The 13333-nt window shown below is 46.9% G+C and overlaps 1 protein-coding gene across 7 annotated transcripts in view; it reads left to right on the forward strand.

Moving 5' to 3' along the window:
• The window catches only part of MAPK14 (mitogen-activated protein kinase 14), a 72451-nt gene extending 68569 nt beyond the window's left edge, over positions 1–3882 (forward strand). For 5 of the 7 annotated variants that reach the window (XM_060162707.1, XM_060162706.1, XM_060162708.1 and 2 more), the window contains 2 exons: positions 543–716; positions 1523–3882. In XM_060162707.1, the coding sequence (XP_060018690.1) occupies positions 543–716; positions 1523–1590 (242 nt within the window). In that variant the 3' untranslated portion in view covers positions 1591–3882. Of the gene's footprint in view, positions 1–542; positions 717–909; positions 992–1522 lie in introns of those variants that run through there. The other 2 variants (XR_009542933.1, XM_060162709.1) reach the window with 2 other exon arrangements.
• Positions 3883–13333: the final 9451 nt, after the last annotated feature.

Here is a 13333-nt window from a genome sequence, read left to right on the forward strand (position 1 = left end):
GGGTATTTATTTATTTATTTATTTATTTTTGGCTGCACTGGGTCTTCATTGCCACACGTGGGCTTTCTCTAGTTGCAGCGTGCAGGCTTCTCATTGCAGTGGCTTCTCTTGTTGCGGAGAACGGGTTCTAGGCGCGTGGGCTTCAGTAGTTGTGGCTCGAGGGCTCTAGAGCACAGGCTCAGTCGTTTTGGTGCATGGGCTTAGTTGCTCCGTGGCATGTGGGATCTTCCTGGACCAGGGCTCGAACCCATGTCCCCTGCAGTGGCAGGTGGATTCTTAACCACTGCGCCACCATGGAAGTCCCAGTAATATATTCTTAAAAAATACAAAATCCACCCACACATCCATACACGCATGCAAGCATGCACACACATGTGTGTGTTTAAAGGAGGAAAGGAGTAATATATCCTAGATCAGACACTTTGGAGAATTCTTTGTTTGGGTATGAAGGGTCAAAACTGTGTGTTTGCTTAATAAGGCATAAATTTTTGGTAACGTGTTAAAAACTCTTCTTTTTTCCTTCCAATCTGTGGTACTGATAGCTGTCGACTTGCTGGAGAAGATGCTTGTATTGGACTCAGATAAGAGAATTACAGCAGCGCAAGCCCTTGCACATGCCTACTTTGCCCAGTACCATGATCCTGACGATGAACCAGTGGCTGATCCTTACGATCAGTCTTTTGAAAGCAGGGACCTCCTTATAGATGAATGGAAAAGTAAGTCATAGCAGGATGAACATCTAGCTTGAGAACTTAGATTTAAAAATCTTTCCTAGGTGAACCACTATCCAAAAGCTGTGTGGGGGTGGTGGTGGAATTTTTTCTGGTTATATCCAACTCGTTATAACTTGTAATGAGGGTCTCTAATGCAGAATGAGTATGTTCCTCTGATGGAAACTGTCTGTTGTAGATGACGACACTCTGGACCTTTGAGATGCTTCTGTCTGGTCTGATTTTGTGCACAGCCCCTCACGTCTGCATAGAGCTTTGAGGTTCTCAGAATTTCTGCATTTATACCATCTCTCTGAGCTAAGTAGGGAATAGGGAATTTTTACAGTGATAGAATTGGGGCGAAGAGAGTTTATATCATATCTCTTACCTTAGACATAGTTAGGGATGCAGCCAGAAATGGAACCCAGGTCTCCCATGCCCAATCTCATATTCTTTCCATAAAACACAAATTCAGAACTCGAGTTAAATCCCAAAAGCCAGGATTATCTGTTGCTGTAGCGTGTGGGATTGCTTTGCTACTCTTGAGCATCTTCTCCAGAGCTTTAAAGAGGAGGCACTAGATGATGAAAGAAACAAGAAAAATGGTTCTTTTATATGTATCCTTGAACTTCTGTGTAATCACACGTTCCATTAGGATATTACACACAAGCAATGAGGCAATTATTTGAAGTAGCCCATCGAACCAGCAGCCTGAACAGGGAGGAAGGATCTTGAGCTTAGAAGTTAGGGTGCTTGCCAGCAAAGTGCATAGTCTAAACTCTCACGTCGTACTTTTCCTTCCCAATTTCTAGGCCTGACCTACGATGAAGTCATCAGCTTTGTGCCACCACCCCTTGACCAAGAAGAGATGGAGTCTTGAGTATCTGGTTTCTGTTCCGTTGATCCCACTTCACTGTGAGGGGAAGGCCTTTTCATGGGAACTCTCCAAATATCATTCAAGTGCCTCTTGTTGCAAAGATTTCCTCCATGGTGGAAGGGGTGTGTGTGTGTGTTATGTGTGTCTGACTTGTGGAGGGTAAGAGATTATGAGCAAACTATCACAGTGACTTTACGTGGAGTGACAGATGCTCTGTGGCAGCCTCTGCTTGCTCTTGTTCGTGAGAGTCAGCTAGGCGGGCAAGAGCTGCCATCTTGTAGGGTTTGTTAAATGCAAAGTGAAAAATATTAAACATCCCAGACCCCAGTCATGCTTTTGCCATTTTGGCCTCTCCTGTGGCCCCACCTTGATGGTGGAGGTTAGACTTGACCACATCCCACAGTGGCATAGAGAGAAGGCTCACACCTTCTGGTTGCTTCACACCTGGAGCTGTCCCTCAGCGATGCATCAGCCAAAAAGGACCAACTGGCTTCTGTGCACTAGTCTGTGATGAACTTGCTTAGTGTGATTCTCAGAACTCAACAGCTGTACCTGAAACTATAAATATGTCTGTGCCTTAAAAGGAGAGAAGAAAGTGTAGTTGGTTAGGAGAGTGCAGCGGATGAAGTTCTGAGCCGGGCAAGTAGTCAGGTTGTTGGACGGCCACTTGTGAACCCGAAGTGGCCAGGGAGCCTTCAGAGGCACCATGTGTGAGCATGCGTATATGTGCTTCTCTCTTTTCCTCCCTCACGCCCACACCCCCACCCAGGTGTCGTTGCCATTTCTCTGCATACCCACCACCTTCAGTGCAGAGGTTTCTTAAGTACTGGCCCCAGTAGTCAGAAGCTGGTTCTTGCTCTCAGTGTACTTCCTGCGTGCTCTTTATTCCTAGCAGAGTGATGATGTGTTTTGCACGTCTTGCTATTTGAGCATGCACGGTTGCTCGTCCTGTTCTCTTCCGGAGGCCCTGGTGCCAGGCAAGTTTGCCAGTGAAGACCTTGTGGGTAGTTCAGAATCCACGTCACCTCAGCTGATGCTATGGGCAAGTGATGTCATCCTCTCTTCAGCCCCCAGTGCTATTTTGTGTTGAACACAAGTGATACTCCAGGTGCTTTTGATGTGAAAACTATGAAGAAATGGAACAGATGGATGTATAGCATTTCCATTCTTGCCATCTGGTTTTCAACAGACTATTTTGGGGGAGCTGTCAACCAGGAAAGATCAGGGCTTGTCCCAGGAATATCTCAGACTTTGGAGAACAAGTCATTCTCTTCACTCCCAACAACCAATGCTAAGAAATGCTGAAAATCAAAGTGAAAAATAAAAGCTCATGAGGCCAGAAACTCCTTTTGCTATCTTTGTCTAAATATGGTTATTTTTTTTTAAAAAGTAACGAGGTGTCTTTTCCACCCTTTGGAAAAGGGGCTTCTCGGCAGCTTAACATTGACTTCTTGGTCTTGGTTCGTGGAGAAATAAATTTTGTTTCAGAATTTTCTATATTGCAGGAATCCATTGAGAATATGATTCCTTTTGATGGGGAGAAAGGGCAAATTATTTTAATATTTTGTATTTTCAACTTTATAAAGATGAAATATCCTCAGGGGTGGAGAAGAGTTGTTTTCATAATTTTCTGAATTTCAGGCATCTTGTGCTACATAAGGGCCCATACATTTAAACCTTTTGTGAAAGAAGAAAGCGTAGAGCCACTTCCGGTGTTGGCTGTGTGACAGAATCTTGTATTGGGGCCAAGGTGTTTCCATTTCTCTGTCACAGTGCAGTGACACCTGCACTCCAGAGGGACAGGGTAGGACCCCCACATGAACTGGAGCGAGAAGGAAGGAGGCAGCTGATGGTGATCACACCTCACCCGGGATTCGCCCCCTCTTTAAAGGAAAATGAACGCAGAGGCCTCATCTCCTTTATATGCAGTTCAAATCCTCGTGATCCACAGCAGGATGAATTTTATCAGCCATGTTTTGTTGTAAATCCTAGTGTGATTTCCTACAGAAATACTGCTCTGAATATTTTTTTCATAAAGGTCTTTGCACATGAGACCATATACGTGTTAAGAGGCTGAACGCGCCAGGAGCCTGGACTCAGCTGGAGCCTGTGGAAGAGCTCCTTGGTCTCTGAGCATAATGCTCCCATCTCCTGACTTCTCTGAACAGAAAACGAAAGAGAGAATGAGGGAAAATTCTATTTTATTTGTACTCATGAACTTGGCTGTATTCATTTATGCCATATAGGATGTCATACAATACCACTGGTTAAAATAAAGCCTATTTTTCAAATTTAGTGAGTTTCTCAAATTTATTATATTTTTTCTCTTGATTTTATTTAATACACAATATAGCATTCTATCAATTGTCTTGCAACTGTGGCCTGGCATATGTTTCTGACAGACCTTAATATTACTCCTAAAATGTAGAAAACATTTATAGAGCTCCTTGCTTGTACATTTTATGGTTAAGCAGGTCAGAGTCTTTGATGTGGATGGCCAAAGCAAAGAGCAAATAAACAAGGTATAACACTACAGGCTACACTTGGGTGTCAGAGTGGCCTAGGACAGGGGTCAGCATACTATGGCCCGGGGACCAAATCCAGTCTCCCACCTGTTTGTGTAGCCCACTAAAAGGGGTTTTTAGCTTTTTAAATGCTTGAAGTCAAAAGAAGAACAGTATTTTTGTAGCATGTGAAAAATAATGTAAAACTCAAATTTCAGTGCCCATAAATAAATGTTGAATCAGAACACAACCACACGTTGTTTATGTATCGTCTGTGACTGCTTTCGTGCTACAACAGAGTTGAATAGTTACGACAGAGACCATATGGCCTACAGTCTGAACTATTTACTCTCTGACCCTTTACAGAAAAAGTTTGCTGACCCCTGGCCTAGGATTTCAGATTCCTCATCTGAAACATGAAGTTTGTTTAAATATGCTTGAGTTCTTTTCAGCTTTGACATTCCAAGACTATCTGTAGAAAGTTATGCTTTTATTTTAAAATTGTAGGCAGAAGGTTGTATGTGTACATTGTTTATAGACTTTTGAGCAAATGTATTTGATGACTCGTCATATGGCCCTTGACAACAATATTCTTCAAAACTACTGGACTGCATCACAAGATTAAAGAGTCACGAGGTCTCACAGCTGTTCTCAGGGCCTGTGCTGGTGTGCTTCCTTCCTCAGTGGCCCCGGAATGCCGACTGATGGGGGTCCCAGGGTGGGTTGTGAGGCCCAGCCTGTGAGGATGTTGAGACTGTGCAGCTGGGGGTTTTGTCCTGTGCTGTCTGGTCCCTGGCTGGCAGCTGGGAATGATGGCAGGGATAGAAGGCAAACCAAGCACAGGCTCTTGTCTTCATTCTGTCCTCAGTGACTTCTTAAGGAGGTAAGAGAAAAGAGACCCAGTTGTGACATGTGATACATCAGCCCCTGTAAGGATCAGACAATGGTAGGAAATATTTTGCCTTCCCATACCAGAATCGGCACCGTGACACAACCTTCCTCCCAGGCTGCTGAGAGCAAAGAGCCTGTTTAGCTCAGGGAAAGGGTTGACACCAGAAAAAGCTCACCTAAAAGTGAATCCACTTAAAATGGGGACCAGAATTTCATTGTATATGGTGGGGATTTGGGGAGAGAGGAAGTCTAATGGGGACTTTCATCATGAAAACCGAATGAAATTATAAAAGCTTGTAATTTAAAAAAATTCTTATAAAAGAAAGAATCAAGTGTTTGTTTTTCGAGTGAAACCATGTTTAGTATCCTACATATTCTTTCCACCTGATTTTTACAGCATAATCATAGAGGGAATTTTTTCAAAACTATTTGAGATCTGGGACCTCCCTGGCGGTCCAGTGGTTAAAAGTCCGAGCGCCCACTGTAGGGGACACAGGTTCGATCACTGGTCGGGGAACTGAGATTCCACATGCCACTCAGTGGCAAAAAAAAAAAAAAAAAATTGAGATCTTCCTGTTTTCCTGTGGACCTCAATCTCTTGATATTCACATTGTCCTTTTTTATAAGTGATCACCTTGGTGATCACCTTATCACCTCTCCCTTTATTGTCATCCTCTGCCAGATCCACATTTTTCAATGGCTTTGCTTGAGATTTGAGCAGTTTTCTAGCATTATTTGTCAAGTTCATCAAATCCACTCTTTTGCAAGATTTGCAGTTATTGCAATTAATCTGCATTATATTTGTGTCATTTGTCATATTGCTTACAATATAATCAATTAGAGACTAAGAAGACTAGAACGGGTAGCATAGGCACTTGGCACCTTATCTCGTGCAGCACACGCTGGGCCTCACCCAGGTCCCAGCCCCCCTCCACTGCTTCCTTATCATCTGGTATAGAAACGTACCTCCACCCTCCGGAGAGAAGCAGGCCAACGAAGGGCTACAGCAGCTACCTTCTTCCCTCCCTCAGCCTCTCTTCAGCGCCTCTCTCCGTAGCTTCATGTCACTTCCTCTCCTCTGTGGCACTGCTCTAAATGCACACTGCTTTCTCTGTCTCCTGGTCTTTGTGCGTGATATTCCCTCTGCCTAGGACCCCCTGCCTTCTCCTGCCTCACTCCTCTGGGCCAACTTTCCCTATCACTCCCTCTAAATCTTCCCTGAGCATCCCCAAGCTTGCATTAGGTGTGACTTCTGTGTTCTTTTTTTTTTTGGTACTCATCTACATTGATCAGTGGTAGCACTTGTCACATTGCTTTGTCATTGCCTGGTGTCTGTATCACTTGCTCAAGAGAAAAAACATGAAGCTTAAGGACACAGACTCTGGAACCAGTCTGCCTGAGTTCAAATCCCAGCCTCTCCATCTCCTATTGGTATAATCTTGGGCAAATTATTTTCCTCTCTGAACTTATCTCACAGGTTCACAGTCCTCATTGTGAGGATTAAATGAGTCAAGATATGTAAAGCCCTTGGCATACAGTAAGTGCTCAATAAAAGTTAGCTCAGGGCTGTATGTCCTTGAGGGCACAAACTCTCTTGTGCACTACAGTGTCCCCATCACCTAGCATGGTACCTGACACACAGTAGGCATCTCATCTTTATTGACTGAGTCAGTGAATAACTCATCTTTTAATCACTTGCAAATCATCTTGTCCTGTTTCCTGTTTTTACAATCGACAGTCTGCAGTAGCAAAGAACATCCAAAGAAAGAAACCAAATATGTAAAGATTATCTGCCCTAAGAAACCTTGCCATGTGCAAGTTCCCAGTTTAAGAAGAGACAAGTGTTAGAATTAGTTTCTGATTCTCTTGGCTCCATCTTGCCGTGTAATTCAAGTTGGATGCACAGCAATTTAATGAATTGGAACAAGAATCAAAAGATTATTGAAGATGGCTAAGGGCCATGATCTAGATAATTTGTTTCCCCATCCATCTGCCACTTTAAAGTGAAAATATCAGGGAAAAAGAAGGGGAATTGGAAGTCATTAGGGTACCTTGCACCCTCATTCAGCCATTCCACAAAGAGCTATTGGGTAACTTTGATGTGTCAGGCATGAGAACATGGGGAAAAAAATAAAGGTTAGATTCCTGCCCTCCTGCAGCTGACGTTCCAATGGGGGAACAGTCGTAAACAATGACTGTACCATTTCCCTGGCACCATAGAACAGAACCTCTGGGCGTCTTTTGCTGGTGGCCATTTCTGGGCCAGATGCACCTTTGATTTCACCTCCATGGCACTCAGCAGACAGGGAGTGGGATTTTCTAGTGGGAGTCCTGGGCCTGTGTGTCCTCCTGGGTGTTACCATGACCTGATCAGCTGGCTCCACTTGCAGGGCAGCCGACGCAGCGGTCTGTTGCCGGTTGTGAGGTGACGTCATTGTCTGGGCCAGTGCACGAAGGCCCATTTCAGCCCCACTATTGCTCAGGCGTGACCCAACTCGAAGCCACAGCTCTGCCTGGTGACAGAGGCATTGCCTATCTGATAATAGCTGCTGACAAAGTGTTTGTGGTAGGGAGTATCCCCATCTGGAAGCTGTTGTCTCCCCTGACAAATCCTACCCTGCTCCACACCCCACCCAGCCTCTCCCCAGCCTCCATGGGAGTCAGGTAGCCACTCCACGTGTTTCCGTAACTTGCACCAAGCTGACTAGTGTCAAAGCACCTACCATTGTACTTTTTCTAACTACATATTATTCTTTTGCGACACACGTAAAACATGTTTATCGCTGAAAAATTTTGAATGTAGCTAGGTAACCTCTATTACCCCACTACCGGGAAATAAGAGCTGTTGGCAGGTTGGTGTAACTCCTAAAAAATTTCCTAAATCTGTAAAGATATATAACTTTTATAAACACAGATGCATATAATTCAGTCATCTGCGTCAATAAATGGTGTTGAAACAACTGGACACCTCCTCCTTTCCTTCCTTCAGCTACAATCACTTGCAGGCAAATCAAAGATTTAAATGGAGAAAGGTGTTTGAAGCGTGTCACAAAGCCCAGAAGCCACAAGAGGAAGGCTCGTGATCTTGACGACACAAAAACTGTAAAACTTTCATACGCTGGAAGCAGTTTGGCAGGATTTAGTAAAAGTGGAAGCTACACATCCCTATGACCCTGTGTTTTACTTCTAGGTAATTATTCTAGAAAAACTTTTCCATATGGGCTCAAGGAAATGAGTATGGGGACTTTTCACTCAGCATTATCTGTAATAGCAGAGAGAAAAAAAAAAAGCCTGGAACAATCTTCAAAGTCCATCAATAGGAGAATAGGAAAGGGAATTCCCTAGTGGTCCAGTGGTTTGGACTCTGTGCTTCCACTGCAGGGGGCATGGGTTCGATTCCTGGTTGGGGAACCAAGATCCTGCAAGCCCCACGGCGTGGCCAAAAAACAGAATAGAAAAATAAATTGTAGTGCATTCATGTGACGAAATAGTACACAGCAGTGAGAACAAATGAACTAGCATGACTTTGCCTTCTGCTCTCCCCTGCTACCCGACCCCACCCCAGATTTCGTCTGTGTCCCAGGAACAACTGGCAATGTCTGGAGACATTTCTGTTGGTCACAGCTGGGGAGTGGAGGGTGAGCTACTGGCATCTATGGGCAGAGGCCAGGGACACTGCTCTGATGCACAGGGCAGCCCCTCACCCCCGCCACACAAAGAATTATTGGGCCCCAAATGTAAATGTCACTGGTGCCAAGGCTGAGAAGTCTAAGCTAGATTAAATCAACATGGGTGGATCTCGCCAACAATCTTGAGTGAAAAAGGAAATTGCAGAATTATCTAGCTTGATATTTTTACAGATACATGCATATATAGCACAAGTAAAAAGCACATATGGGAACGATGTGCACCAGCTTTCCAAATCTGGAACAATCCATCCAGGCATTTTTTTTCTTTATTCTTTTCTCACAATGCTGGAAGCGTCTCTTTATTGATACAGAAGATAACAATACAGTAATAGTGTGTGACCCCTTGCCTGCTTTATGTAGGCTAAATCCATCCATAATGGAATTATCAGGAAAGATGAGGTGCACATTTTCACCCTTTTAATAGCAAATGGCCAACCAGTTCTAACAGCTGGTACCAATTTACGCTCCTACCTGCAGGTGACAGTCTGTTGTCATTCCCTTTTTTGCTCTGCCTCCCTCACTAGGGTATGAGCTTTCTGAGGACAGGATACATGACATCCATCCACGTCTCCTCCATGTCTTGATAGATGCTCATTGGTGGAATGGATTAAGGCTTTACAACACATTGCTGAGTATGTACAGAGAACAGAGAAAAACTAAGACACTCATGCCCTCAAGAAACTTACAGTTTAGTTTTGTTTGAAAGTTAACTGACAGTTCAAGTCTAGGCCTGCTGAGCCATGATCCTACAGGAGTCAGAGGAGGGAGAGCACCCGTGGGCAGGAGCAGCCTGGCAAAGCCAGCCCCAGGAGGTGCTACTGAGCCAGGTCTTGAGGCATGAGGGTCCGCCCCATCTTGGGCAAAGCAGAGAAATGGCATTCCAGGCGGGCAACAGCTCAAGCCAAGGTGTGGTGACAGAGGTGAGCAAGGCGTGTTTGTGAGATACTTAGAATAGAGGTTGTGCACAGATGCCGTGGAGGATCTGATTAGCAAGGCAGGGCCCAGATGAGGGCAATCCTTGTCCAGCAGTCTAAGAAGTTTAAACTTTATCCCAAAGGCAATTGGGAGCTAACAGGGTGGGGAGTGACGAGGAGGCAATGCTGCTCTAACCAGGAAGATTAGTCACAGCTGGCTCGCCTGTCACACCTGCTCAGCCTGGCTCCCAAGCCGCCCAACTGGTGCACCCTCTCCAGGTGACCAGAGCTGGAGCCCCAGCCCCCTGCATGTTAGGAAGGGCAGCCTCAGGGAAGTGTGAGGGAGGGGAGGCCTGACAGGGCCTGTGAGGCAGGGCCAGGGGGTCCAGCTGGTGGTTTGTACCTGAGGAGTCCCTTACTCATCCCTGTTGCCACACCTTTGCTTGGGCTGAAAGGGGTGCCCTGGAGCTGCTCATGGTGGTTCTTGGGGGCTGATTTTATGTACCTCTTCTCAATTCTGTGTTCACTGATGTCAGGTTGGTAGCGTGAACTTGGCCATGGTGGGGGTATTTATACCACAGAGATCGACAAACACTAGGCATCCCCCAGCGCTGGTTGTCCCACATACCACTGGCTGTTTCCTTCTGGAAGTCACGGGGATTCAGTTATTAGATTTGAAGAACGGCAGGAAAGGAGTTTTTTTTTTTTTTTTTTTTTGGCCACACTGCACAGCAGGCAGGATCTTAGTTCCCCGACCAGGGATTGAACCTGTGACCCCTGCAGTGGAAGCGCGAACTCCTAACCACTGGACTGCCAGGGAACTCCCGGGAGATTCTTGTTTAGGGAAGCCAAATGGAGCCTTTAGGAAAATGAGTGTCTGCCAAATAATGGAGGCACCATCAGGAGAATAAATTCAGATTCCAAACAGGTAAAGGCTGGCCCTTCACAGGCACCATCCAGTGCAGCTGAGCGTAGTGGTTACCAGCACTGACTCTGCAGCGAGACTCCTGGGCTTGAATCCTGGCTCTGCTATTTATTTACTAGCTGTGTGACCTTGAGCAAGTCACTTCACCTCTCTGTGCCTCATGTTTGTCGTCTGTAAAATGAAGGGTATTTGTTTTTTTTTTTTGCGGTACGCGGGCCTCTCACTGCTGTGGCCTCTCCCGTTGCGGAGCACAGGCTCCGGACACGCAGGCTCAGCGGCCATGGCTCACGGGCCCAGCCGCTCTGCGGCATGTGGGATCCTCCCAGACCGGGGCACGACCCTGTGACCCCTGCATCGGCAGGCGGACCCTCAACCACTGCGCCACCAGGGAAGCCCTGTCGTATGTAAAATGAAGGGTATTATTAACCCATTTCATAGGGTTCTTGAGAGAAATGAGTTACATGTACATAAGCTCTTTGAACAATTTTTGGCAAGTAATTAGTGCTCTGTCAATATTTGTTAGATACATAAAATAGAAAACTAAGTATTCAGAGAGGCAGTGTGACTTACTTAAGGTCACACAGCAAGTTAGAGGCAGAGTTGGAATCATCCCTACTAGTCTTGTCTGGATTTCTTTGACCTGACAAGTGTTATGGGGATGATCCATGTGTCCCAGCGTTGGATTTTTACATAGAAAGGGTGGAGCAGGCAGACCCAGTGGCCTCTGCCCCGGAAGAGCAGGCTGTTGAGGTGTCCTCCAGGTACACAGCCTCCTCTTCCTGGGGCAGGTCACACAGGAGCCCAGGCAGCACAGCGACCCTATTACCGAAGTTCGTTCATAAGGTCATTCAAGCCAGGACTGCCCCCCAGGCATGAAGGTGAGTTCGGCCAACCTATCAGTTGCAAACAAATAAGACAGAGATGTATGATAATAACAGTAGCTCCTGTTTATAAAGCCCCTACTACGTAGTACCTGCCATTCAGTCAGTCAATGTATGCCAGGCATAGCTCTAGGAACTTGGGATTCAGCAACGAACAAAATAGACAAAACGCCTACCCTCGTAGGCCTGACACATAGAAGGGTATATATAAAATAAATAAAGGCTTGAAGGAGACTGAGGCCGGGAAAGGCAGGTGGGGCATGGCTTGTGATGGGTCAGGGAGGACTCACTCTCAGAGGAGGTGACATATGGCAGTCCTGAAGGACAGAAGGGAGCACCACGCACAAGGCCTGCAACCTTGCAATCCACAGTCTCATTAAATCCTCCTTGCCAGGTGGGTGTCACTCTCCCATTGTACTGATGAGGAAGCTCAGAGACATGCACTCACCTGCTCAAGGTCACACAGCTCTATGTGTTGGCATGAGATTCAAACCCAGCTCTGCTTCCCAGTCCTTGGCTACTCTCCACTGGTTCAGAAGAGTACGAGCCCACCCAAGAGCGTGGATGTCACAAAGCCTGGGGGTGCGTGGTGGGGAGCAGCTGGGGTCATCGGGTCGGCAGGGTATGTACAGGGGTCCTGGGGTGAGCAGGTCTGCAGTTCACTCGGGAACACCTCTTTGAAGAGGTGAGTTTAGAGCCGAACTTTAAAGACCAGGAAGGAAGGGCAATTCCAAAGGGTGGAGGGTCTGTCTTATCTAGAACCTCAGTGGGAGCAGTGAGGGACATAGACAGGGAAAGGCCTGCTTTGGAATCAAGTTTGGTGCAAATTCTTGGGGAGAAAAGAGGTCCCCAAGTTTGGGCTGTGCACCCTGGTTTTTAATTAAGAGCTTTTTACCACCACACAGAGGTCCAGCCTTGCACACACAGCATAACGTGCATGGGCCTTGCCTCAGGAAACAAGGAGAGAACAGTGAAAGCCAAATTTCCAGGACAGAAGGTGCCCAACTGACAGAGGCCACTCCCCAGATGCCTCACGGTAGACGGATGCCAAGCACCTTCCCCTACTGTTGCTCCCTCAGGTCCACCGTTTGGTCCTCAAACCACATCCCCTCACTGCCTCTTGTACCCACAAGAGACACAAAAATCTTTGGTTCATTCCTTCACTAAGTTTTTACTGAGCACCTACTGTGGGCCAGCATGGTGCTGGGGGCTCAGCAGTGACCAAGACACTGTCCTTGCCCTCATGGAGCCATTTTTCCATTTGTGGAGACGGACACCTCACAGAGGACAATGCAGATTAATTAAAAGTGTGGTGAATGCTACAAAGGACAATGCAGAGATCAGAGGGAGCGGAGGCCTCGACATTGCTGGAATATTCCACCAGACGGACCCCAGGCCATGTCTTCACAGGACTGGGTCAAGGACAGGAGGGCCTGTCCAGTAGGCTGGGTGAAGGGAGGTGGCTCTTGGGTGGAGGAGAGGGGGTGTGAAGGACAGTGCGGTGTAGGGTGTGAAGAGGGGAGGTGTGCTTTCTGGGAGCTGCCCCTCTAGCAGCGCTGTCCCTACCCCCATCCTCCACCAGGGGGTGCTAGCGCTGAGGCAGGGAGAGAGGACCAGGTCAAGGCAAGGGGTGGGGAGGCTAAGAGAACAGCCCTGCAATGGAGGGGCGCCTGTGAGCAGGGCATGGCTGATGTTCTGTTCTTGGGATGGATGTTCTGTTCTGGCCCTGAGTCCCTAGAAGGGTAAGAGGTACTGCGGGAAGATGGCCCAGTAAGCCAGAGGCCAGTAAGCTGCCCCAGGTGTGCTGAGCTGGAGGACTTACCAGAGACTTTTGGAGTGGGGAGTGGGGGGGCACAGGAGGAATGAGGCTGGAGGGCAGGTCCGATGTGGGAACAGAGCGGAAACGTTTGGAAGGCAGCCACCTGCTCCCCCCCCCCCCAGA

The sequence above is a fragment of the Lagenorhynchus albirostris genome, chromosome 10 (assembly GCF_949774975.1).
Source record: "Lagenorhynchus albirostris chromosome 10, mLagAlb1.1, whole genome shotgun sequence".
NCBI lineage: Eukaryota > Metazoa > Chordata > Mammalia > Artiodactyla > Delphinidae > Lagenorhynchus > Lagenorhynchus albirostris.